This window comes from Erpetoichthys calabaricus, chromosome 2, assembly GCF_900747795.2.
Source record: "Erpetoichthys calabaricus chromosome 2, fErpCal1.3, whole genome shotgun sequence".
NCBI classification, from domain to species: Eukaryota; Metazoa; Chordata; class Cladistia; order Polypteriformes; family Polypteridae; genus Erpetoichthys; species Erpetoichthys calabaricus.
In genome coordinates this window covers 217,530,901-217,557,275 of record NC_041395.2, presented here as the reverse complement: position 1 = coordinate 217,557,275, position 26,375 = coordinate 217,530,901, and the positions used below count along the sequence as shown (strand labels likewise).

Here is a 26,375-nt window from a genome sequence, read left to right as displayed (position 1 = left end):
TCCTTTTCAAGTATTTAAAAAAATAAGTTTCTCCTGGGTGCTGTTACAACTTAGTTTTTAAATGACTTTAAAGTCAATTAAAGAATAGGTTCACTTGAAGTTTCCTTTGGGTTTGGCATTTTTCACAAATTGAATGTCATTTTAGAGCTCATAGCAGAACCTGAGCACATTTTATACATTTGCAGTAGATGAAGTAGTAAAGAGTCTCCATTTACATTTTCCCTTCTCTTCACTTTTGCTTTTATTTGATCGATTCATTCTTTATCCTTACCTCAGGCTGTGATATGCACTTTGATATGTGCTTCATCTTACTCCTTTTCAAGTTTGTTTCTTCTTATGAAATGTTCCATTGTAAACTGGGTAATTCAGTAAAACAAGTCTTGTTTCTTGTAGGTGGCCTGCGGAGTGCCATGAGAGGAGGACTACTGGGTTTGACGCTCACTGGACTCTATGCTGTCTACAATAACTGGGAACATTTAAAAACCCGTTCTTCTCGCCAGTCCCTCTGATTATGCTTCTGGTGACAGCCTTGTCTGTCCGACTGTAAATGTTTTTGTTTAGGAAGATGTGCATAAATAAATTTGAATGAACTTAATTTCTTGCTCAATATTTATGGTTTATTAAAGACATTTAAATTGATACATACCAAAAACAACTTTGTAATCTTGTCCTATATTTGTTGAGTCATTAGACTTTTAACTTGATCGTATTAAAACCTGGATTATGGTCATATGGGTTATAGAAAAAGAGCAGAAGGAATAATAAAATATTTGCATCAAACTTTTGATACTGACTATATTACCATAGTTAGAATTCTTGAATACCGTTATGTCTTGCAATAAAGTATTGTATTCAGATTATTCTGTTCTTCAGGGAAGTTGCGAACAACAATGAAGAAGAGTGCAGTACAACCTGATGTGTTTTATTTTCTTACAATTAAAAGGCAGAGGACACCCATTACATGATGCCGCAGATGAACAGTCAGCTTGGATCTTGTTAACAAAACATGTGAAGGTAAAGTGTACACATTTTACACAAAGACGACAACTACCACAATTACTTTTTTTTTTTTTTTTTTTTTTAATTAATGGTTGGATAATTATCAATTAATTAACATTAGTTAACATAGTATAAATCTTTTTCCTATCTAATATAATAAAAGCACTTTATTAGAAGTAAAAGCTTCACCTGCTATATCCAATATGTAAGTTTTAAAGTGGCAGATGCAGGACAAGTAGTACATAGAGTGGTACGCTGTGCAGGTAGAAGTACGAGGCAGAAAACGTGTCCAAACTAGAACCTACAGTTCACAAGTGCCAAGCACAAAAGTAAAATGTAGCTCTGAGAAGACAGAGGCCACACCGCTCTCTTTACTGCCCTATGCAAAGTCACACAGCAGCCAGCTTACATTGTCCTGGGAAAAAAAGCAAACGGACAATCATCTTGGTTAGACAGAATGTGACTCATTCAGTTTGGAATTAAAACAAATGTTGAGGGGAAAGTAAACATAAAAGCAATGAAACACAGCCAAGATTTTAAAAATAACCCATACAGTAATTCAATTATATCTCCAATCACTTGTACAAAGCTAACATTTCTTCAGATAGATTCAATATTATGACCCAATACACCCCAACGGGGCAGAATCATTCATCAGAGCCTTCTAAAGAACAGACTACTCCATAAAATGTGCTTTAGTCACATAAAACATAAAATGTCATGAATTCGAGTTCTTTAGAGGGCATAAACAACAGAACAATGTTACATAGAAACCTAGCTAATCTAAGATTTATAGAAGCCTTCTTGTGAATAAGGTTCGGGTTAGTATTTTGGGTAACTTCCAAATGATGTTCTCAGCTTGGGTTTAAAGAGAAGTACTGTTCCATGTCCTCCGAATGTGTTAAAAGCAAGGTGTAGGAAGGCATCATATTTGGATGTGCAGTAATGAATGGGTCAGCTGTTACATGATTTCTCCTAATGTTCACAGTCATTGTTGCTGGAAATCAAAGCTAAAAAAAAAAAAAAAAAAAGAGAAAAAGCTGTGAGAATTCAAGCCTGAGAATATCAGAATTAATTTTAGTCTAAGCATCACATTTCTGATTAACCTAAAAAGGAAAGCGACGCTTAGTTGGAACGGCTTTCTGGTGGTTGAAGGGCTCTTAGATGTACAAAACAATCAATAAACAGGCATTCTGTCATTCTAATTTACAAGTATATTCTTGTTTTTGAGCATTGACAGATGTGCAGTCCAACTTGTCATCACACCTTAGTTATCGGTCTACCGCTCAAATCAGGTCCAACCTTCTCCTATCAAGTAAACCTCAACTTTATTTTGTAGATGAGGACACTGGGGTGGCACATGCAGCACAACTGAAATTCCTTCATGTTCAGGAGTTATAGCTCTGATAATGTAATAGTTTTGTTCATTTTTTTGACAAGTTCAATTGTGCTTTTTTTTTTTAAATGCCTTTTTTGGTCTTAAATGTAGTAAATTCTTAACCTTTGCCAAATCAAAATTGTTTGTTCAAAGCTTGAAAATAAGCACAGTCACTGTGCATGACCAGTGGGATTTGAATCATGAGGTTCTTCTTTCCGTGCAGTCATCAAGTCAGAAGATTCCGGTTCACAGCGTCTTTGCCTACGCCAGTTGAGCTTCAGGGAGAGTCCTGGGGGAACCCCACGGCGGCATGATCTTATTACAAGCAATTTCACTATCAATATAAATCCGTTTTACTAAAACAATGAGATCAATTACCTTGTTAAAGTATAAATGTGTAGTACTTGTCATAGCTATAAATGATTTTTATTTTTAATTTGTCCTTTTCTGTAGACTTTTCTCCCTAATTTGATTCCAAGTAAAGGGAGAAAATGCTATAGAACAGTGTACATTAAAAGGAACAAGATAATTTAAACTTACAAATGTTTACATTTTAGATACAAACATTGCAGAATTTCTTAAAATAAGCAGCCAGCTCACTAAACAGATTAATGGAAGGCAAGAATGATGCATGGACAATGAAATTGGTTGGAAGAGGACTCCCAACAGGACTGCACAAGTTTTTATTCTTCTTTCATTTTAGTACTGGGGTTATACTGGTAAGAAAAGTACCACAAAACAGGAGTGCTTGGGGGTTTGGGCCTGAAGCATACACATCGAACAAGCAAAACATGCAGTCACCTCAAAATGGTCTATGTAAAATAGTACAATCAACAGAATAGCTTTAAATTTAAAACAATTCTTTAGTCAGGTTAGGTGTCACCCTGCGATGGAATGGTGCCCCTCCAGGATTGTTCCTGCCTTGCGACTGATGCTTGCTGGGGTAGGCTCCAGCTTCCCTCTGACCAGTATCAGGATAAACAGGTTTGGAAAATAGATGGATGGATGTATTTAGCTTTTTGTAATACAAGGTAAAGCCATGTTTGAGAATACACATGGAATGTTTGCAGATCACTTTTTAAGATCCTTCGGGATGTTTCAGCTAGGGGACTAAAGAGGGTGTATGTATGTGTAGGCTTCGTCCCACTCAAGTTTGACTTTCTTGGTTGAATCAACAGGACAAAACTGAAATCCTTTCTTTGCACCAGCTTTTAGCTCCTGCCATGTAAATTTGCCACAGCTCCCAAGCCAACCAAAAGAGGGTTGAAATAGTTCCTGTGTTTGGTAGATGCGTCTTCAGTCAATTTCAAACCTGTACCAAGTGGCACAACTCGGCAGGTCTAACCTCAAGTCCTGTTATTGTGAAACATCATGTGGTCACAGGAAGTAAAGTGAACCTCACAACTTTGTACAAGAAAACACATCTGCCTGCATACACAAACTCGACCAGGATGGGGCCACAGATGACCAATAAATCAAAAGGCACGGTTTTTGTATTTTACTTCCACTTAAATCAGCACTGGGTTCTCAATGAAATTAAGAGATCTTACTGATAACCCCACATCAAATTTTACTTCACTAAATTAATGTACATGTTTACTCTTGAAATGTATCCACAGTTTAGTAGGGTCCCTGCCAACAAAGGTGCCAACCACCTTTCTGCTAACAGCCACGTCTATCAAAATCTTAAAACAAGGTCCATGTATAAAAACTACACTTTAGCCAATTTTATTCACAAAATGGCAAAAAATGATAGTTAAGAATATTGGGGATGACAAACATTTTACTTCATGAAACAAAAGTTTTATTCTGAAAGAAGTTGTTACACTATTATTAAATGTTGTTTTGCCAGAATCTAAGTTTCAGCTATAATGGTTTCATACAACTGCCTCTGCTCATCTTTATCCAGCGTGGTGTTCTAACATTTAACCCCGATTTTCTCAGGAGGCCTCACCTGTAGAGGGTTCTTGTAGAGCCACTTCTCTTGTTCTAAAGTAAGCTTCATACAAGAAAAAAGGTCACTGACTGATGATGGGAAAACAAACTGCTCCTGCTGGAGGAAAAATAATTATTATTATTAATAATAATGCTTACCGCACAGCAAACTACTCTTAACACTAAAGTACTACTCCTGATCCTGCTTTTACCTGAAAGCATGTTAATAAAGTGCACCAATGTGCATTCTATAGGCCTTACAGTCATAAAAACAAGCAGTATGAAGTACAGGGGGGGGGATTTAATTGAGGCTCTTCAGTTTGGTCACTGTATCACGAAAAATCTGTATGGGCTTTCCGGTAACTGTCCCGTGTTTCTAAATGCAAAACTCAACTTGTATATTTATGATGCAATGATCCCTTTTTAACTGTCTTGGGATTCTTTTCCAAAATAGCTGCCTAAAACAGATTAATACTAAAAAGTCATTCAAACTGCCTTTAAGAAACACAAACACGACAGTAAACAGGTCAGTTAAATTTAGAAAAGGTTCAGTTACTAATAATTTTGTTTAAGTGCTAAATGCTTATGCAATATATTTTTCAACTACATAGACTCTCTGCACATGCTTGCTAGGAAGTTGCATCTTTGTGAGCCATTGACCCCCACTGGTACAAAATGTTTTTATGGAATCCAAAACCAGTTTATTGATAGACCGCTTGTGGATAGTGCCACGTCTAGGGTTGGGTCCTGCCAAACGGATTACTTCAAAACTATCATGAATGTAGTACTAGGGCAGCGGTTCTCAAACTGGGGGGCGTGCCCCCGAAGTAACAAAAAAGGGGGCGCGAATGTTGCCATATGTGGCAAAATTTTGCTATTCGTTAGGAAATTTTAAACATTGCAGTGTATTGGCAGTAAAAAATATAGGAATAAATTTTATTAGGGTTTCAAAAAAACGTTTGGGGGGGGGGGGGGCGCAATTAAAACTGTTATAAAAACTCGGGTCGCAAATACTTAAAGGTTGAGAAACGCTGGCCTAGGGTGTTGTACTGTGTTAGCCATTATGGATATAGCGAGAAGTCAAGCAAAATGGCACCTTTTACTGGCTAACTAAAAAGATTACAATATGCAAGTTTTTGAGGCAACTCAGGCCCCTTCTTCAGGCAAGATGTAATTAAAGAAGGGGCCTGAGTTGCCTCAAAAACTTGCATATTGTAATCTTTTTAGTTAGCCAGTAAAAGGTGTCATTTTGTTTGACTTCTCACTACAAACTATTATGAAGGAAGATTATTACATTCATGGCTTATTGCACTTGAAGAAGACAAACTCAATTTTGAGTTTTTAAAATTATAATATTGTAATCCCATGTACAAGAACTGATCATCCAATAATTAAGACACAAATGACCTTCTCTTCAAATGACTGGCTGCCATTACAACTTGATGATGTATAGCTTAGTCGTACATCAGGGGCTCTTAGTGTTATGTACATTAGGTGGTAGGAAGAGGGGCTATCAAAATGATGTTGGGCATCAACAGTAATGCAGTTTTGATATTCTGCACATCACCTACTAATTCTAAGACAGCAACTTGTTGTGATGTAGGAACTTGCATGGCTGCCCCCCCACCCTCCAGTGCTTTTGCTTCATTTACTAATAGATCTGTTTAACATGCCTACTCTCAGTAGATTTCAAACAGGAAGAAAGCCCAATACTTTGTGCCCACACATTTATTTTGGAGTTTTGCAGTTGAACACCATCTTCACCAAGGGGTTCAATATTACACACTCAGGAGAGGAATCACGGCCATCTTACTTCAAAGTTTGTGTGTTCCCAGAAGAACCTGAGCAATTTTGAAAGATGACTGAAACTTGCACCTCCCCGTTTCAGAATATTTTCCCAAAATTCCTGAGACTGACATTTTTACATGTCAGTAAAACAAAATTACAGAAATTGAAGTGGTGTATGTTTTCATGGGCAGCCAAAACAAAATTCCTTCTATTACGGACACAGAGATTAATCTGTGTGTGCTGTGGGGGGCAGCTGGATGACCCCGAGGGAAAAGTGAAATTGTGTGCTTAAATAAGTTGCATGCGTGAACATGCTGGCTAAGACACTGGACTTGAAACTTCCACCTCCGCCTCACTGTGTGATCTTGTGAGTCAGTCAAGCTGCCCAACTGCTAAAATTGTTTTAAAAAAGTATGTAATGTGTCCTGACCTCATTAGTCACCTCGGATTAATGTGCCAGTCAAGTAAAATTCATTTACATCTCCAAAAATATTAAATGGACTGTGTGTAAATCGCCCTTCAACATTCTATTAGGGAATTGTGTATTCAGATTTGGGAATATGACCCACCAGCCAAAGTGAATACACAATTCCTAAGACAACGCCTTCAGTAAAATACTTACATGTGCTATCTTACGTAACAGCCACTTATCATTCTCATTGAAGTTATCCTGGCTCTGGTCTTTACACTCGGGAGATGCAGTGGACTGTGAAGATGGGAGAACCCAACATTCAGTTTGCAGGGTGGTGAGAAAAGGATCCTTGGACTCTGTACTCTGTTCTTCTCTGCTGGCTTTTTCTTCCGATTCCTTGGATAGAGCATTCACTCTTCTACTGGGATGCAGCCAGCTGTCCAAGCTGGAAGACATCTTATCATGCTCTTTTTCAGTGGTGTTTGGCAAATTTTTGTTTATGGGAAGACCATTTTTGTCTCGGCCTTCTTGTTTAAGCAACCAAGAACGCAAAGCCTCACGACTGCAGCTCTCCTCACATACGCATTCAGAAAAGCTATTGCAGGTTTCATTGGCTCTACAGACTTGCTCAACTTTGACTGGGGGGGCTTGCTGCATTAGCCAATGGCTAGAACTCGATAATAATGGGGTTTGCTTCAGGCACTTCAGATTACCAAGGTTTTCAATCTCAACTGCTTGGGCCAAGGTGCCACAGCAAGAGCCGCATCCAGCTTCAGGCTTTAGAAGCCAGTCACTGGACGAATACTTTTCTTCAAATGGTTTTAAGGCAGATTTCCATTGCTCGGCATCAGTGTATGTATCTTGGGGTTTACCTGCTTCTGGATATGGTGTAACAAGCCACTCGCCAAGATCCATACTGTTTTCAGATGCTTCAGTTTCATCCTCTGTGAAGTTCAGATCGGAGTCTTCAATCTTCTCAATTGAAAGCGAGCAGCTGGTGGTGCTGAGGTCACTTTGAGCTCGATTCCTAGAGGGCACTCTTTCCTGCAGAAGCCAGCACTCAAGATCATGTAACTGACCCCAGGCTGCCTCAAAGTCAAATGAAATCACAGGACAAGAGTCCTACGGAGAAACAGGCAAAGTGGATAAAACAGATTAATAGCCTTCTTTAAAAGGATGTCCGGCACCAACAGAAATATTGCATTATTTATGCTTAAACAATCAAATCGGCCTCTCTTACCTTTGCTACTTTTGCTTCATCTGCAGGTTTGAGAAGCCAGTCCTTTAGATCAGTGCTACCACTGAATCCACTAGAAGTATTACTACTGGAGTGGCTACCCAACAGCCATTGAGAAAGCGGTGCTCCAGAAATAGGCTCAGTTATCTTCTGTGGAGAAAGTTGAAACAAAAAATAAATAAATAAATAAATAAATCATTTTATATAAAATATACAACTATAGTACTTTGCAGGCTCCATTATTCTTTAAGCTTTACAGTATCTTAACTTACATTAAAGCAAAAAGCTAAACCAATATTGCAAACATAGAAATGCACATTAGTGTATTAAAATAAAAACTAAAAGCTCAAAAGTAAAACAAAGAAAAACTAAACGTATGCGTTATCTTTTCATGTTACAACAGACACTTTACCTCTTTAGGTTTGTAATGTTGCGCAGCTACAGGACAGCTATTTAACAGCCAGTCAGTGTGAGAGGGGCCAGACTCCAGAAGTGGTTTTACGTTACCAGAGATCGACTCAAGATCCTAAAACAGAAATAAAGTAGAAGGCAACCTTAAAATAGATACTTTCAGAAGTCAACACACAGATGAAGTGAAATAACTAGTACTGGGAAAATATGAATTATATACTGGAATTTAAAAAAAAAAAAAAAAAAAAAAAGGCAGAAACAAAGAAGTTGTTCTTTACAAGTTTACAAGTGTAACAAGCTGCCAATTACCAGGATTACAGGCCAAGCCCGATCATGCAGTACCACAGAGCTCTTTTTAAAAGCATAAAGCACCTCCTTGGAGAGTTTAGGCATCATGACAGTATGATACAGCAAAAATGATCTCCTCTGGTCACAACACGTACACACACCTGTGAGGCAATGGTCCCAAATGAAGTAATGGCCTTGCGCAGAGAATGAACATCAGCCTGGAAACTCATCTCGGGGGTTTCTTCTGGGTTCAAGCTCAGACTTGCCAATCTGTAACAGAAAGAATCATCTGTTGTTCTGGAGAAGTTTAAGCTTTACTGCAAATAAACACACAAAGATTTCACTGACATTTCCATTAAAAAAAATTTTCCCCCCCTTGTCAAAACAAATCTTGCCAAGGATTAAGTGCCTGAAAAAGAGTTTCATGGGGGGCTACCTTAGTGTTCAGGGCCTGTATACACCACTGGTAACGGGAGATTACATAGCAGGGGACAAGAACAAAGACACTTTTAACTCTGTGACCTACTGATTTTAAAATGTTAAAGCAAGAAATGAAGACCTCACAGGTTGAGTATCTCAGATGAATTTTCCAATGTAGGCACATCTTCTCAAAAGGTACCTGCAGGCTGTAGAATTCCCCAAAGGACGCCCCCTCACCATTCCCCACCCCAATCTCAAGCAGAACTGAAATGTAAAATGTCCTCACTTTTCCAGACAGCTGGTAGTCTGATTGGACAAAGTGTTGCTGCTGCAGTTCTCCACTTGCAGGATTACAGCGTTGAATTGTCCAAGCAGCTGAAAGTGAAAATTAAAAAACACCATTAACACCTCACATCTGGTGCCCTGGTCCTAAAAAATATATGCACTACTGTATTAAATATATCTTTGTCACAATACTATTGAGAAACAATTTGAAACTTTGCAGTATGAATGCAGTATTGTCCACCATAGCAATCAAAACCACTTTTTGGCTACTGTTTACCAGAGGTTTTTTGGGGGATTTATTAAAGCTGATCTCAATTAATAATGAATACATTACACAAAGGTGCTATTCAGCAAATTACAACAGCATATTTATTTCAAAGACACATACACTTATACTTATTACAAGTCTAGACATTTAACACATGAAAAAGAAAAAAGAAAAAAAAAAAAGATGCCAAAATCTCCTATAATCCTATAGTTGCAACAACCGTCTGACAGAACATCTGCAGCATCTTATTGAGGAGATCGTTCCTCCCCCACACTATGCGACTCTTCAATTCCACCCAGGGGGGTAAACGTTAACATTATTCAAAGTTATTGTCTGTTTTTACCTGCATTGTTATCACTCTTTAATTTAATATTGTTTTTTATCAGTACGCTGCTGCTGGAGTATGTGAATTTCCCCTTGGGATTAATAAAGTATCTATCTATCTAGTGCAACTGACTCAAGAAGATGTGGTTTATATTTGTACAAGAAATGATATAAAAAATGGGTTTTAAAAAATTAATTGGTGGGTGGTATGTTGGAATATGACTCATTAACAAATGGTTAGCCAACAAAACATGAAATTACATGTTTGTTGTAGGACATACAGATTGGGTGGGATTCCAAGGTACCGAAGCACTTATTTTGATACAGAAAGGCACCATTACTTATTACTTAGTAAACAGAATGTGCACAGGACATTTACAGAAAACTGTCATACATGTCATTTTACCTTCAAATCGAAAAAAGTGAAACAGAAAAAAGTTAACAGTGCAGGTATATATATGGCCAATATATAAATAACAAAACCAAAAAAAAAAAAACTTACCAAATGCAGTTGCTGCAATTGTTGCTGCAAAGCTTCTTCTTTAAGGCACTGGACAATCTCAATTTGTTCAAGCAGCCAAACTTCCCGGGAGCGAAGAAACTCCAAATGCCTGCTGATACAGCTGTGCAGCTGAGACTTTACCTGTAATAATGATGTATACTTAAACCTTACTGCTGAGAGAATATTAGCAGTGCAGAAGTAAAGGACACTTTATAACATCCTTATGTCTCCACCCTTCCCCAAGATCTTTAAAGCTGCCTAGTCACTGCCAAAGTCCCACTGAGAACAACGTCATACAGTTTATTTATTTTTAACTCCCAGGCGCCTTGCTCGAACACAAAAACAATCAACTCTCAAGTGAGAAGGTCTGATATGCATTATCATTATACCATTCTAAAAAACAAACTAATCAAGCAAAAGACTAAATGCAGGAATGCAATCAAATCACTCTGAAAATTACTGTACTTTTCCAGTAAGTGCCCCTCTTTACTTTTAATCCTAAACTTTCTCTGTACACTACATGCTACAGACGACTTTAGATGTGACCTCTTCGCCAAAGACAGGAAACTGTTACGCCCGACGCCATTATATACAGTGGGGTCCACCCAGTCAATCAAATACTTTTGGCGATTATTGTTCAGACTTTTAGACATCATGTACACAACCCAAAATTAATGAACGCTCTTTATCCCACAAATCTCCTTTGAGCCATTGGTGAGGTTAACCACAAGATTACATCCTTAAAAAAAAAAAAAAATAATCCCACACACACAATTTGGAAATGGCCCAAAAAGTTGGTACAAGGTATGACTGATAATCACATGCTCAAATTTGAGGGAAATGAGACCATGAATAACACAATCTACATCCTTTGTTCTCACCTCTCTGGCATTTTCACAAAGCTGTTGCTCTACTTTGCATATCTCACTGATAGCAGCTTCCAGCTGAGCGCGTGCTTGAAGACATTGCCCCAACATGGTCTCCCGGTCCTTCACACAGGGTGACATCTGGATACTGTGGAGGAACATAAAAAGTATTACAATTACAGCGCATATTAAACTGGCCTGGAAAAACAATTTCAGCATACAACATGCTCATGCTGCCATTATGTTTTATTGCAAAATAATATATTTTTTTTTTTCCCCACAATTGCTTACCATAGTGCTCAAGTTAACAGGTTGGTGTGGAGACGTTTCTCCAAAGTCAGAGAACAATTTCAACTAAAACATGAGCCCTTCCATTATACAAGGCCAACTCAATTTCACTTTGTACAATATTGACCTAACAAAAGAAAACCTGTTAGGTCATTGTTAGGAACAGAAGAGAAATAAAATGGCAAAAAGATTCAAAACGTTTTTTGTTTTTTTTAATATTTCAGCTGTTAAAGAGACAAAAATCTGAGCTTTGTCTCGTTGCTTGCAGTGTGTTCTTCAGGGGTAGATACTTTGTCCAATTTTATTTTTAAAATCAAGAAACTTCCCCGGGTAACATTCTACATTGGCACAGATAGGAATGAAACAATGAACCATTTACCCCATTTACCTGCGTTTCTTTCGCAATGACGGTTATACATTAACTAAAGTTACATGATGTATGAATAATATCCAGAGCTGGATTAGCGATAACCATCTGCAGTTGAATAACTGCATATGGGAAGTTATTCTGGGCGGCACGGTGGCACAGTGGGTAGCGCTGCTGCCTTGCAGTTGAGAGACCTGGGGACCTGGGTTCTCTTCCCGGGTCCTCCCTGCGTGGAGTTTGCATGTTCTCCCCGTGTCTGCGTGGGTTTCCTCCGGGCGCTCCAGTTTCCTCCCACAGTCCAAAGACATGCAGGTTAGGTGGATTAGCGATTCTAAATTGGCCCTAGTGTGTGCTTGGTGTGTGGGTGTGTTTGTGTGTGTCCTGAGGTGGGTTGGCACCCTGCCCGGGATTGGTTCCTGCCTTGTGCCCTGTGTTGGCTGGGATTGGCTCCAGCAGACCCCCGTGACCCTGTGTTCGGATTCAGCGGGTTGGAAAATGGATGGATGGATGGGAAGTTATTCTAATTTGCACTCATGATCAAATAAAGTCTAATACAACTCATCCTAATAGTCATTTGATTCCTTTGCTTTCACTGGTCACACATCCGAGTCAGAATTGAAGCTTAAATTTTGTTATCTAAGCAGCTTAGCAAAGAACACATCACTTTGATCTAAGCATGATACAGAAAAATCGGGGGACCTGATAAATTTATATCATCTTGCCTAGACTACTGCAAGAACTCATTTACTGGTCTTCATCTAAAGTCCACCTTAAAGGTTGCTAAATGTCCAAATTAGTGCTGCATGTGTACTAACAAAACGCATAGAAATATACCCCAAATACACCACCTTTGTTTTCTTTGCACGTTACCTATCTAAATCAAAATTCTAGTCTTTGCTTATAAATATACTACTGCCAATAATCACTGCATATGTACCTATTTAGTTATCCTGCGGATGAGGTGATGCATTCTGGGTGATTGAGGGTCAGTATAATATGAAACACAAACTAAAGAAAGGGCTTCTGCACCCACCTGAGCATCCACAAGATTGGCTGCTATTAGGAGATACCTAAAGATTTCTCTTTTTTGATGCACTTTTGGTACCGTAGATATTTTTTATATTTTACCGTAGATATTATTTTTTATATTTTAAGTTTTTATGACTCACATGAATTGTATTATGATAGACATTCATATTTTGTTAAGCATATATAAAGAATGTTGATAGTTTGTGTACTTTATAAACAAAATGTACTGTATTACTATAAGGACAGTCATGTTCACAATCAGATACTGGTCTTTCCCCAACATGGGGAACATGGATTTTAAGAAATATTCCTAAGAAGAAGTGATAATCAGAAGTTCCTAAAATAATTGAGTATGGTGTCCTAAAAATAGCCCCAAGTTCTGCATTCCTGTTGGTCTGGTGCTTTGACAAACCACAAATGCCTGAACTTGTCTTTCCATGCAGTTTCCTCAATAACATATGATAATGACAGCAATTAAAAAAAATTAAAACCTCAATTACAGCTTGTTGCTGTAAAAAAAAAAAAAAAAGAGCCTATGACTTTAGGCAAATTTTTAAATATTCCTTCCACCCCAAAAAAGTGGACAACAATATATGACAGCTCACCACAGTGTCAATCTTTACAGAATAGAAGTCTTGTTGTAAATGCGAAGAACAAACATAAAACACACAAATTGTTCAAAGACACATTCACACAAGTAGCAAATTCCCATTCAAGACAAATACCCACCAAACTGAAAAAAGAGGCCTGGAAAAAAAAAAGTCACATGGCAAAGAGGCCTAATTTGATTTCTCACATACAAAAAATAATAGCAAACCTCAAAAGATATGGCCAGCAATTTCTCAGTAACAATGTTATGCCAAAGTCGAAAAAAAAAATTCTTGAATCATTCCCCAGAGAGAGAATTTAATACACTTTCCCATTGAGTTGTGACAAGTGGATTTTGATTCTTTGTGTGGTCTAGTGCTGTGTACAATAGAATGCCAGAATAGATTTTTCAGCAGATTATTCCATCTGGCTCTCCAAATATTGCTGTTAAAGGGCTGGGAGGATATTTTAGAACATGGGCATTCCAAAAAATGACAATGTTCACAATTTCAATGTTGTCCTGGGCATGTTTAATTTTAAGAGAAATGTGTGTGCCCAATGTACACATTTTAATGGAGTTATATTGTACTTTGCACAAATCGAAGAATGTATTTTATGAATAGCTACTAGGGGGCTTCGCTCGCCAACCCCTGGTGTTGTGAAATTACAAAGAGCGTGATGTATGAAAGAGATATAGCATAGTGTGAAGGTGTAGATGACGCATATAGGAAGTAAATAAAGTTGTCCATGTCCAAAAACGGGCTCAGAGAGGTAGATGCTAACTTTGTCTATGGTTTGTCCTTGTGATTTGTTGATGGTCATGGTCAAGGCAGGTTTAATGGGGAACTGTCGTCGTTTAAGTGTAAAAGGTAATTCCAGGTCAGAACTTGTAAGGTCAATTCTAGGAATTAGAACAGTACTGTTAGCATGTGATCCTGTAAGAAGTTTTGCCTCAATAACATTGTGTGTCATGGTGTTGATGACTAAACGTGTACCATTGCATAAACCCTGTTTAGTGTTAAGGTTTCTTAATAGCATGATTATTGTTCCGTTTTTAAGGCTAAGATTGTGTTGTGGTAATCCGGCTGGGTTAATAGTGTTCAAATATTCTAAGGGGAAATTAAGATGGTCATTGTCGTCATCAGAGTCAACTTTGTCAGAGCTTAGAAAGAGCTGTGCCACTCCAGGAAGTAATGAAATGACCTGGTTATTAATGTGATCAACATTAAGATTTTTTGGACATAATATAGTTCGTTGTGTTAAAAGGGGTATTTGGTGTAATGAGATTGCTGTTCCAAATATCTCCGTAACTAAGTCGTCGCAGATAAAGGGTTGAGGAATTGTAATAATATCTGGGTGAAGTCAATCTGTACTGGTGAGTGTACCATCTCCTAGTTGTAATAACCAATTGTTATATTCGGGATCTGGACATCGCATGTTTTGTACCAACTGTATCTTTTGAAAGCAATGCCAATCGTCCACATAACATTTTTCGTTCCGCGGTTTTAAAAGAGCGTTGTAGGCGCCGACGTTTAATGTTTTTTTTGATGCGGGTTCGTGTTTGTGGTCCCGTTACTCGAGCCGTCTCGTTCTGTACCCGTGATCGTGAATTCATGACTTGTTTGATCTTTAACATTAGAAATATGGATAAGTAATAAGGAGGATCGCACTCACTGTTAATATGCGGACTGTTCGTTTCTTCGTATTATCACCAATCAGGTTTCGCGCCTGTATATGTATTGTAGTCCGGTGTCTTGTTGTTTATGTATGACGTCATCCGCGTATTTTAAGGTGGACTGAACAATAGCTGAGCGCATGGCATGTGGAATCACCAATCAGGTCTCGCGCCTGTATATGTATTTTAGTCCGGTGTCTTGTTGTTTATGTATGATGTTGTCCGCGTATTTTAAGGTGGACTGAACAATAGCTGAGCACATGGCATGTGAAACAATAGCTAAGCACTGTCTAAAATCTCCTCCTAATAAAAGTACCTTTCCTCCAAAGGGAATATTATTATTCATCAACGCAATGCCAATTGTCCGCGCATTTTAAGGTGGACTGAACAATACCTGAGCGCATTGCATGTAGAGCAATAGTTAAGCACTGTCTAAAATCTCTGGCTGCAAAAGCAAATGAACCATTGTAGGATCTAATGCAGTTCATAAAGTTTTTACTTTCAGGTACTTCGTTAGTTAGAAGCTTCTGTAGATATGCAGGATATGAATGTAAAGGAGGCAGTCTAATTTGACCCTTTTGACAGCAACGTGTAAATTTATTACTTGTATTGCCAGTTGTTTCTTCAGGGAAGTTAAGTGAATAACAATGATTGCAAATGACATTCATTAATCCCAATGAATTTTCATGAATAGTGGACTCATTATTGAACGCGTTGTCAGCTAACTGGCGCAATCGTTTAGCAGGTGTCTGTCGTTGATATCCTTGACGTGTATCTTTTGTCTGTGCCGTTTGAGAGGCGCGTCGTTGTATGTGCAGGATTTGGGACGTGCTATTCTGGAGCTGTAATCGATTTGCCTGTGCTGTGTGAGAAGCCCGTTGCAGTTTACGGCGTTCATTGTTTGTATTGAGCCTTGCCCGTTTTTGTATGTCGGTTAGTCGAGCTTTCTCTTTTTGGAGACTTGCCTGCTTGTTTTCCAGCATTTCAGATGCGCGTTGTAGACGTCTGCATTTATTTATTTTGTCCCTTCGCTGCCGTTTTTGTATCTCTGAGACTCGAGGTGTTTCGTTTTGAACCCTTGCCTGTTTCGATGCAGCTCTTTGAGACGCGTGCTGCATGCGTCAACGTTCATTGTGTCTGTCCATCTGCGCTCGTTTCTGTAACTGTGTTAGTTGAGCTTTGCGTTTTTGGAGCCGAGACATTTTTTCTTCCGGGGTTTCAGAAGCGCGTTGTAGGCGCCGACGTGTATTGTTTTTTTTCATGCAGGTTCGTGTGTTTGGTCCCGTCACTCGAGCCGTATCGTTTTGTACCCGTGATCGTGAATTCATGACTTGTTTGTTCTTCAGCGTTAGAAATATGGATAAGTAATAAGGAGGATCGCACTCACTGTTAATATGGAGCCTTTTCTGTGGTTGAACGGTTAATAGTGCATCAGTGTAATGAGATCGACCTATGCTGCATAATTTGAACGTGTTCAGATGACGTATGTTTAATACGGACGGTTTGTTCAGTAATGGGGCTTTGTGTCTCATTTCTTATTTATGTTAGTGTGGTCGTGGGTCCGAATCCTCCTTTTTGTGTATGTTTCGTGTGCTATGTCCGTAGTATGTCCCGTTTCGTGTCCAATGGGTTTGTGTGGCGCTCGCGTCTGACTTCTTTTTTTTTTTTTGTGTGCTAGGGGCGCGTTGCCTCACTTTTTTTTATCTGTTAGTGGAGGGGGTGTTTGTGTGTCGTGGGTCTGAATCCTCTTCTTTGTGTGCGTACCGTTTCGTGTGCTATGTGGCGCTTGCGTCTGACTCTTTTTGGTGTTCTAGGGGCACGTCGCCTCATTTCTTATTTCAGTTACTGGAGGGGGGCTTTGTGTGTCATGGGTCTCAATCCTCTTCTTTGTGTGTGTTCCGTTTCGTGTGCCATGGGCTTCGTGCGGCGCTGTGTGTGGCGCCGGCGTCTGACTCCTTTTTTCTGTGTGCTATGGGCGCCTCATTTCTTATTTTACGTTGCTTTCCATTGCTTGGAAGGGGGGTTTTGTGGGGGCGCCTGCGCAGTACGTCTTTTGCGTCCACGGCCCATGTCCGGATGTCCCTGCGTCCATCTGGTTTACCATTCTCATTTAGTAATATGGATGTTCTACTCCTTCTCTGAATTTCCAGCAGAAAGATCCCCCTATCCCATCTTTTCCCAACGAGGAATGTTTTCCTTAAAAGTTTTGTTAAACCTAAAAACTCTTCCCATAATTTCATCGAAACTAGCAAGTTTCACTTCAGGAACAAAGGCTGGTGAAAGGTATTTAAGCACATTAATTTTCACAAAGTAACAATGTGTTTGAGACATATTTAGGAGAGAGCTGTTCAAAACAAGCATACGTGTGTTGTCCATATAAAATACCTTTAAAGGATATCAAAGGATTTCCATATGCTAAATAATGAATAGGTTAAAGGAGGTTGGTGTATATCAATTATTCTATACAGGAGTTGCTGCCTTAAAATATGTTCTACAGCAGTAAACAAACAAAGTGACTAATGAACCACAGGATTACTGGCAGATTGATAGTAATTATAATTAACTAGAGCACTTATTAAAGTATACAGAGAGGATATTGGGCATGATTTCATTTCCATGACCAGCTAACTCAGTGTGGTTTTAATCTGCCCTTCCAAAGACTCTGTGTACAAAAGTTTGTAGTCCAGTAGTAGAACAGAATGTTAGGCAATACCATACCAACCTCTTCTTTAGGTCTCTGTAAAGTAGTATGTTTAATACATGGTCATTTTGAATTCAAAGTAGACAAAATTATAAAGTCTAACTCGTTAAAAAAAATACATACGTAAAAGAGAGACACTACATAGACACCGACACAGATGCACACAGGGATGGTGTAAAAGATATATAGGACCCTTAGGAGAATATCGGTTTTAACGGTGTTATTTCTCCTAGCTAGAGTGAGATTTAGAGATGATGATCTATTAACATCTTTAAGTTTCCTTGTAATAGTTGATTCTAAATATTTAAACTGTTAGTTTCCATTGATTATGTCAGAATAAAGTTTAATCTGGTGTATATTTTAAAATATAAAATTATGCAAACAAAACTTAGCATTAAATATTTTTAAATCTGCTTAACACAATTTGGGGCATCAGGGTGCCAAAGCCTATCTAGGATACCATAGGAGCAAAAGAACCACTTGTCCAAGGGTCCAGTCCATAGCATGGTGACACCACCACTCCACACATAGTGGGCCAATGTGGAATCACCATTTAACTTGTGCTTCTTTGGGGAAGACAGGAAAAATTAAGCATCAGGATGAAAACCCAGGCAGACATGGGGATAGTGTGTAACCTCTACACAGACAAAACCTAAGCAATACATTGAATCATGCATTCCCTTTTTAGTTTTTATTTAACAACAATGAAATAGTGGGGCAATACAAAAGATCCTCAACTAACATAGGTGCTTAGAACAATGACTATAATCATATACTGAATCTGAACGACTTAGGCAAAAACATTTTTCATTTAAATAATGGATTACAACTGAAGATACCCAAGTCATTAATGATATCCTTAAAATACTTTTATGACTGTTAAACAAAGACTATGAAACATACAGTATTATTGGTACAGTGTTTTGTTAAACGATGTGCCACCATCCACACATTAATCAATCTAGAGCTAGTCACATTCAGAAATCCAAACACTACAAAGTAGTGTGGTGGAAAGTAAGGCTTTAGGGATCTTTTTACAAAATCTAGGTGAATAGGATGGATGAGCTTGTTGGGCTCAATGGCCTGTTCTCATCACAACTGTTCGAAAAATAGTTTGTTTTACAGGCACACACTAATATGCATTGTGATTGGTTTGTCTGTAAAACGGTATTACTTTTTTTGTACATGTAGCATTAAAACATTTCAACATTTTTAAATGATGAAACTGAATCCAAAGCTCTCCTTCAACACACTTATTTCAGGGGAGAACTTTAATAATTTTCTACAAGTAAATTCACAACTCAGAAATGTAAGTGGGGGAAAAATGCTTTTTATTAATTTTCTCCCTCAAAAATGTGTTGTTGTTGTAAAACAATCTACAAGGTTCTGCATTTCATAATAGGGAAATAAAACAATCTGGGGCTATTCTGTATTCCAGATGCAAAGTGATTACTCGCATAAAAGAATATTTTTATTACTGAACACATGACATACTAAAAATGACGAGGTACAAAGGGTCATTTTAAACACATGACTCAATTAAAAAAAAAAAGAAGCAACCTTGCATACACTTTGCTAACCACAATACTAATAAAACCCCACACTACTTGTAATGACCAACATCCAAATTATAGTCTACTAATTTTCCATCTCTATTTCCTCCAGTTATGAATCGTCGTATTTTGCTTTTTGATAAGGGTTTTTTTTTTATGTACCTCTAGAGCCACTATCCACAACTCTATAGTGTCAAACTCAACATTTGAATTAATATTATGCCTTATCTGTATCATATCCACACCACATCCCCAAAACATCTTCTTAAATGTTAAAAATTAAGCAATCTGGTAAGCATGATGGCTAGGACTATGTGAAATTTAAACCCAAGCAAATGTGGTCATTTTCAAAAAAATTTCAACTACTTTTTTTTAATCAACATTAGCTAATAGAAATGTAGAGTTTCTATTTGCCTATCAAAAAGTTAGGTTAGGGAAAGAAAACACAAATTTGATATAACCAGTTGTGCCATTCTGTGGGCACTTCTTTATCAACATACAAACAAGCAATGAAGTCTAATGGTTATGGATCTGATCCCTGAACTCCCCACCACTGATTGCTGCTACTTAAGAAGAATCACATGAAGCGCAAGGGCTGCAATTATTAAAACAAACAAATATGAACAATTGAGCTACAGTTATCTAACTGGACTGGTGTTCAACACACAACTTTTATACTGTATTTATTTAATTTGTCTGATAGGTCTTTACTTAGTGAAGACTGTTTATGAACATAATATTAGACATTTTTGGAGACTGCAAACCTAGAATTATGATAAAAAAAATGTATAAATCATCACCAAAGTACAAGATTTTGGAAACTGAATGTTAATGGTGCAAAAAATCATAATGGAATAAAGTATGTTAATAGACCGATTTACACATACTACACATGGCCATAGACGGTCTCAAATCTAGGTCATATTTTACTGCCCCATGTTCAACCAACTCTCCCATTTGACACATTCCTGTAATCGGAGGCACATTACATGATTTTTAGTTAAACGAGATGTCAGTCATAGTGCCTGCAGTCGCTGGATCTTTCAGAACCAAGGATTTCAGACTACACTAATACCAATCACATGAGAAGACAAATTACATGACTTTTCAGCAAAATTTAAAATTTTCAAAGCAGTGCGAGGTTGCTTTATGCTGACAGAGCCGGTGCCTGTATAAAAACTTGACGGGTAGTGGCAAGCTCAGCCAAAATCTGACATTTTATTCTGCTTTTTTAAGTGTGTTTGCAGTTATTGCAAAAAGTATCACTTTGATCACCAGGTCTGTCAGTCCTCATAAAACATCTGTTTCTAGTACACAGATATTGTTGAAATTTGGTACACTCTGTGTGTAAAATGCTCCAACTTTCAAATCTGTTAACCAAGTTCCCAAACGCACCAGAATGCTACAGCATGAGTACATTTTCCAGTTTGTTCAGTTCCATTGTGGTGCAACAAATTTGACAGACAGATGAGCTCCTCGTTTGCAGAGTCCAAAAAAGTGCATTTCTCCTCTCCTCTTGGCTTCATTCTATGCACTATACTTCCAGGTGAACAGTCAGTAGTTGTCAGTTCTCTCTCTCTCTCTCTCACACACACACACACACACACACACACACACACAGACAAGACAAAAATCAAACCAAGGTGAGTTGCAGACCAGTCTGAGTGAGTGAGTGACTGGGGATGTCACACTACATGACTGTCAGTCACGGTGAGTGATGTGACTGCCCCAGACTCCCCAAGATTATGTAAATTAATTCTGCTGCTGAAATTCGCTAGAAACAATAGTGTAACCATGGCTTAAAAGATATTTAAAGTGAAGGACAAAAAAAATTCTTATTCTTGATACACAAACAGTATAGAAACTTTATGGCTTGTAATGCAAGGTTCCAAATTTTCCACATTAGGTAGCTGCCTTTACTTTTTATAACTTATACCTGTACACAGACTCTACTCTGTTGACTGAGCTACTGAACCCTGAGTCTCATTTACCAATAGTAAAAACACGACTTAAACAGAAGTGGTGGCACAGTGAGCAAAGCGGCAGTCCTGCCATGCTTAAATTTGAAATGAATTTTAGAGGTATCTTTCTGCATGGTATTTGCATATTCTCCTTGTATCTGAAAAGGTTTCCTTTTGCCACACGTACAATTTCTATTTCTAACTAACCTTCAAAAATTGTTGTTTGCTTTTCAAGAGACTGGCGACAAACTTAGGGCTCTTTTGGAAAGAATTTCCTCTGGCTTTACTGTAATCAATAAACACTGTGATAAATGTAAGGACACATAACTGATAAATCTCATTTTTAACAGAGACAAACTGGTTGTAATTTACTTACAACAATAAACAGTAGATGACTTGAAACTCTTGCTATGAGTAACAGCAGGTGATTTAAAGGAAAAAAAACCACCATGGAAACAAAAGGGAAAAAAAAATATTGAAGTACAAGAAATCTTTCAAGCAAGACTTCAGATTAGAGGATTATCTCTTTGAAGGCATGAAAGAAATGTCAGCTAGAAGTTATCAGTTTAATCATTAAGCAACCTGCTTGCACTAGCTTCTACAAGATTCCTGCAGAGCAACTTACAAAAAAAATGCTTTTTAGCAACTATTCAGTGCAAAGGGTCAAAACATTCCACAATATCGGATTAGTACATTGCAACCTTCACCAGGAAAAGTGGACTGAGATGAGTTGGCTGAACGATTTCGTATGTTGCTAAGCCTTTGATTCATGAATACTACTGATGTCGCAATGGGGTTTGTTTTAGAGTCACATCCAGGTGCCCATGCCACCATTATATAGGTCAATCTGATTTGTCTATGGAACAAGACCTGTCCTAAAAAGGTGATGGAACATTACAGATGCAAAACGTTTAGTCAGAAGGCATGTCAAATTTGACAATTGCATTTACTGATCACATCACTGAAGGATGTCTCATTACACAATTAGGAGTCATCGGGGGGACTACACAACTCGGTGATGACTTTCCATTACAGGTTCACAATTCCAAAGTACATAAGCCTGTCCCTTTTTCTAACAACCAAAAACAAACTGCATGTATTGTACTTTAAGATGAGAATGGATTGTGTCTTGAGTAATGGGGCAATATCAATGAATGTAATAATTGAGAACCAATCAAATCTAATGTTATGAAAATGAGGTTTGCAACTGAAAAGTATTGTAATGTGACAGGACCTTTGAGTATTTAGTCTCTAAACTGAGCTTTCTAAGTATTTCACATTGTGCAACACAACAATCAACTACCAGGGTCAAATTATTTACCTAGTAACATTTAGTATTTTAAGAGACCAGATGGTATTTGTACTTCTGAAACTGACAAATCTTGCATTTAAAAAAAAGAAAAAATACACAGCATGATACATCACAAGACCAACTGCTGTAAGTACTCACTAAAAATTTAGATCAGCCAAGGCCAAACATCAAAAGAACACAAAGAACTGGAAATTTACTTGTGAAATGAAACTGTGGTACTTCTGTGGTGTCCTCTATAAATAATGCAGTGCAGATTACCGGAAATGAACAAGTAATTTAAAAGAAAAGAGGGAGACTGTCTACCTAGAAAGTAAGGGGCAAGAATAAGTAAGCACGACGGAGACAGAGAGAGATCTTCAGATTGTGTTACCTTAGACAGACTGCAACATATTCACTATCCATTTTAACCTATAAATTGATAACCTATTTGAGTGCTCTCACAATGGAAATTATTTTACTGTTATTAACTCTTTCAGGGCTGATGTTGACTTTTGTCAAAATTCAGGAGTAGAGGATGGTAGTCGGCTATAAGCTGCGACAAAACTCGCTCTTACATTTTAGTTCGACTCTCTTTGCTTGAAGGAAAGTTACGTAACTTTGTTGATTTGACCTCGATTCCCTGCATGTGAAGAAGTAGTGAAGAGTGAACAGCCTCTAAAATAGCATCGACATCTGGCGAGACTAAAGCAAATGTGCAACGCAAAATACTCCATGGACGTTTTACATATTATCACTGAATCAGGCTCTGACTTTTCGGACTCTGAGTTTGATGCAAGTGATCTGGAAATGGTTATCGAAAACGAAAGTGAGGTGCCAGCATCAGCCTATTGGTCCCCAGCTGATTGTGGTGCTGAACACGTTCGTGTAGCTGATACACCTACAGGAGCATTCGTCTAGGAGGACCACCACTTATGATGACAAGGTACAAACCATATTGCATCACACTACGACTGCCACCGTTGCCCACCTGCTGTGCGAAGACACACGTAGCCAGCCCGCCATGCATTCCTGCTGACCACTGAGCCACCCCTGTGCAGCCACTGCTGCCAGAGATGCCGAACAGGCACCAACAGCAGCCACAGCGCGTAGGAACAGATGTTTTATGTTGATTTTATGTATGAAACCAGTGCATTGTGTGGAAAAAAATTCAGCCCTCAAAGAGTTAAAAGTCATTAAATAGGTGTATTTCTAATGAGCAAAGTTTAGTGGATTACCCAAATATGACAGGGTACGTGTACCTTTACTGTAAACGAAGCAAGTCAAGACAGTATTATATATTTCTGCATACCTAAAAAATATGATATTGAGACAACATGAAAAGAAACTATGGCTTATAATCAAAGGCTGCAAAAAAATGAACAGTTATGCTACAATACAGAGGCAGGAATGGCATGTTCTCGATAAAGCTAGCTGCAGTGCATTATGCTCATTCCTGAGCACGCAATTGCTAAATAAATTGCTTTTGCAGAGAGAAAAGAAATGTAATTATCAATAGAGGCATACAAGAATGACAAGTGGGGTAAAAAGAGGATGTTATCCATTTGGAACAACCAGCTCAGCAAAGTCCGAAGCTGTATTATTAAGATACACTGCTAAAATGCAGCAAAATGTTATGAATAGAAACTTCTATATACGGTGTTAAGATCTTCTGAAACAATATGGCATCTGTGAGAGTTAACATGTATCTCAATTTCAAACAACATAATCTCTCTGGGCTACCACAAAATCCACAGATTAGGCTTCACTCCTCATAATACTTTATATACAAACATGACAACATATGGAAGAGACGTTTTCACAACATCCTACAGGTGATGACTGGAGTGCAAGACTTTTAAAAGGTTGCTAGTTCAATCCTTTCTCAAACTTACTGCATGACCCTGAACATGCCAGTTAACCTGTAACACAATGATCTTGTCAAGCAACTTGGATAAAAGCCACCAGACAAATAATAACAAGGTTACAGGTAAATTCTTTGAGAATATAATTCAAAGCAACAAGATAAGAGATTTTAAACAAATGATAAATTAGAGGGACCTAACTCTGGAATGTGTTGTAGAATGCTGACAGGAGTAGATCGGTATTAAGATACTGAGGTGTGCAAAAAAAAAAAAAAAAAAAGGTCAAAATTAGGACAATAGCTACAGAAGTCACTTAAAAGGAAAAGCATTCTGGTAGATATGAACTGACAGACTTGTGTCAGGATTTGAGTTTTGAAGAGTAATAACTTAACCCGGGGAAGAAGATTCCCATAAATGGTTAGAACAAACATACTCAAAAGAACAAAAAAATGAGTAAAAATGGCATGTTTGAAGTCTTTCACAATAATGAACCCGAATTAGGCTGCAATATCCTTATTTTTAAACTTAAAAGTACTTTGTTTTAAACAGATTCTACAAGAAAATTGCCATAAAGTAAAACTTCTCAATTGTAACCCTATCAATCAATGTGAAAATCTAAATGCCAACGTTTAACTAAAGCAAGGGAGCTAAATGCTAAGAAGAAAGGTATATGGCAGACGAAAGCAAGTATGAGTACTAAGCAAAATTACACTTTTTGCAGATGGAGGGGCTTATCTGTGTCAGTTATTAAAAACTGTCAAAACGAAATAAAAGATACATTTCTGAAATTCTAAACGACTACCCTTAAGGGACACATGAAAGATCATCAGCACACATTAATACACGTAAAACATAAAAACAAGTAAAATGTTCTGAACAAAAACATATTTCGAGAAATTTGCTAACAAGTTGGAACTGGAAAATGAAACCGCTGAACAAGTAGGAGTTTTGAACGTTTTTAAAATGTTACCCAGATGCACATTACAATAATGATCTTTTTCTCAATTCACTGCACCGGACAACCAAAACACAAACTTTATAAACACAAGGACCCCAATGCTTCCTCGACCTTGTAACTCTTGTTTTCTCCTGTCTCCAAAACGTACTTCGTTTGTGGTTAGAAAAGTCTAGAAAACTGGGAACAAGTGATCCGAAGGCTTATTGACCGCGCTAAACAATGGAACGCAACAATGAATACGATTCAATTGCAAATAATAAAAAAAAAAAGAATCACAAGTCGGAGTGATGAAGTGTCTCGTTATTCTCCACAATGTAAAGAAAAAACGATTAATTGTTTGCGAATCGCTACATTTCATATTGAGCCACATGTATTAAACAACCGGAATCAGCTGCTATTTCTTTTGAAGCACCGGAGACTTAAACGGAAATTAATTCCAATGGAACACGCCAGATCATCCGGCATAACTCACATTGTGTCTTCCTCACCAGTTCCCATGCTCGTCGCTCTAACCGGAGGGGCACTTAATAATGTCACACTCAACGTGCAACTACTTCGGTCAAAAATGCCAACGTGTCCTTGAACAATTTAAGTCAATGCCCTCTCCGACAGTACAGCCTCGTTAAAGATAAAGTTTAATGAAACGTAAACACGAGCGGCATTTTAAATGATCGAAAAGGCCCCTCACAGGAAAGAACAGACTTTTTTTGGTTGTTGGCTTAGCAGGCATTTTTCTTGGCGCGGGTGAAACGCTGCCCGGATATCTTTTCCGGATCGCTTATAATTAAGTATGACACTGACCTTGGACAGCAATAATCGGTTAAACCTGAACAATGTGTCCACCTTATGCTGTCTTCTTACCTTAGCAGCCTCGAATGTGGTTGAACAGATGTCTCTTAGTATCTCAAACGCGCACTCGGGTAAGACCAGCCACATCACATTGCCAAGAGGCTCCGCCCCCATAGTCGTCACGCGCCGCCATAGGCTTC

The 26,375-nt window shown here is 38.1% G+C and overlaps 2 protein-coding genes across 5 annotated transcripts in view; one reads left to right on the top strand and one right to left on the bottom strand.

Annotated features, from left to right (window-relative positions):
- Positions 1-595, top strand: part of timm23a (translocase of inner mitochondrial membrane 23 homolog a (yeast)) — a 29,298-nt gene extending 28,703 nt beyond the window's left edge. Inside the window, exon 7 of the mRNA XM_028795147.2 lies at positions 394-595. Coding sequence (XP_028650980.1) covers positions 394-509 — 116 coding nt within the window. The 3' untranslated portion in view covers positions 510-595. The remainder of the gene's footprint in view (positions 1-393) is intronic.
- ncoa4 (nuclear receptor coactivator 4) lies at positions 596-26,375 on the bottom strand. 4 transcript variants are annotated; one of them, XM_051923338.1, is made up of 10 exons: positions 26,248-26,375; positions 11,129-11,261; positions 10,248-10,388; positions 9,155-9,243; positions 8,610-8,718; positions 8,162-8,275; positions 7,753-7,899; positions 6,723-7,634; positions 4,332-4,430; positions 596-2,009 (listed from the first exon to the last, which is right to left on the bottom strand). In XM_051923338.1, exons 2-10 carry the CDS (start codon positions 11,252-11,254, stop codon positions 2,004-2,006), a joined length of 1,743 nt encoding a protein of 580 aa, XP_051779298.1. In that variant the 5' UTR covers positions 11,255-11,261; positions 26,248-26,375; the 3' UTR covers positions 596-2,003. The 4 variants fall into 4 exon arrangements, with proteins under 4 accessions (XP_051779298.1, XP_028650978.1, XP_028650979.1 ...); XM_028795145.2 differs by lacking the exon at positions 26,248-26,375 and adding an exon at positions 25,859-25,998; XM_028795146.2 differs by lacking the exon at positions 26,248-26,375 and adding an exon at positions 25,859-25,994 and having other exon boundaries at positions 4,332-4,427.

Coding starts and splice junctions, on each gene's coding strand:
- ncoa4 (XM_028795145.2), bottom strand. CDS start 25,884: ATGGGAACTGGTGAGGAAGACACAAT. Junction 10,389..11,128: donor TTTGTGAAAATGCCAGAGAG/GTGAGAACAAAG, acceptor TCATTATTACAG/GTAAAGTCTCAGCTGCACAG. Junction 4,431..6,722: donor TGTTACGTAAGATAGCACAT/GTAAGTATTTTA, acceptor TTTTTCCTCCAG/CAGGAGCAGTTTGTTTTCCC.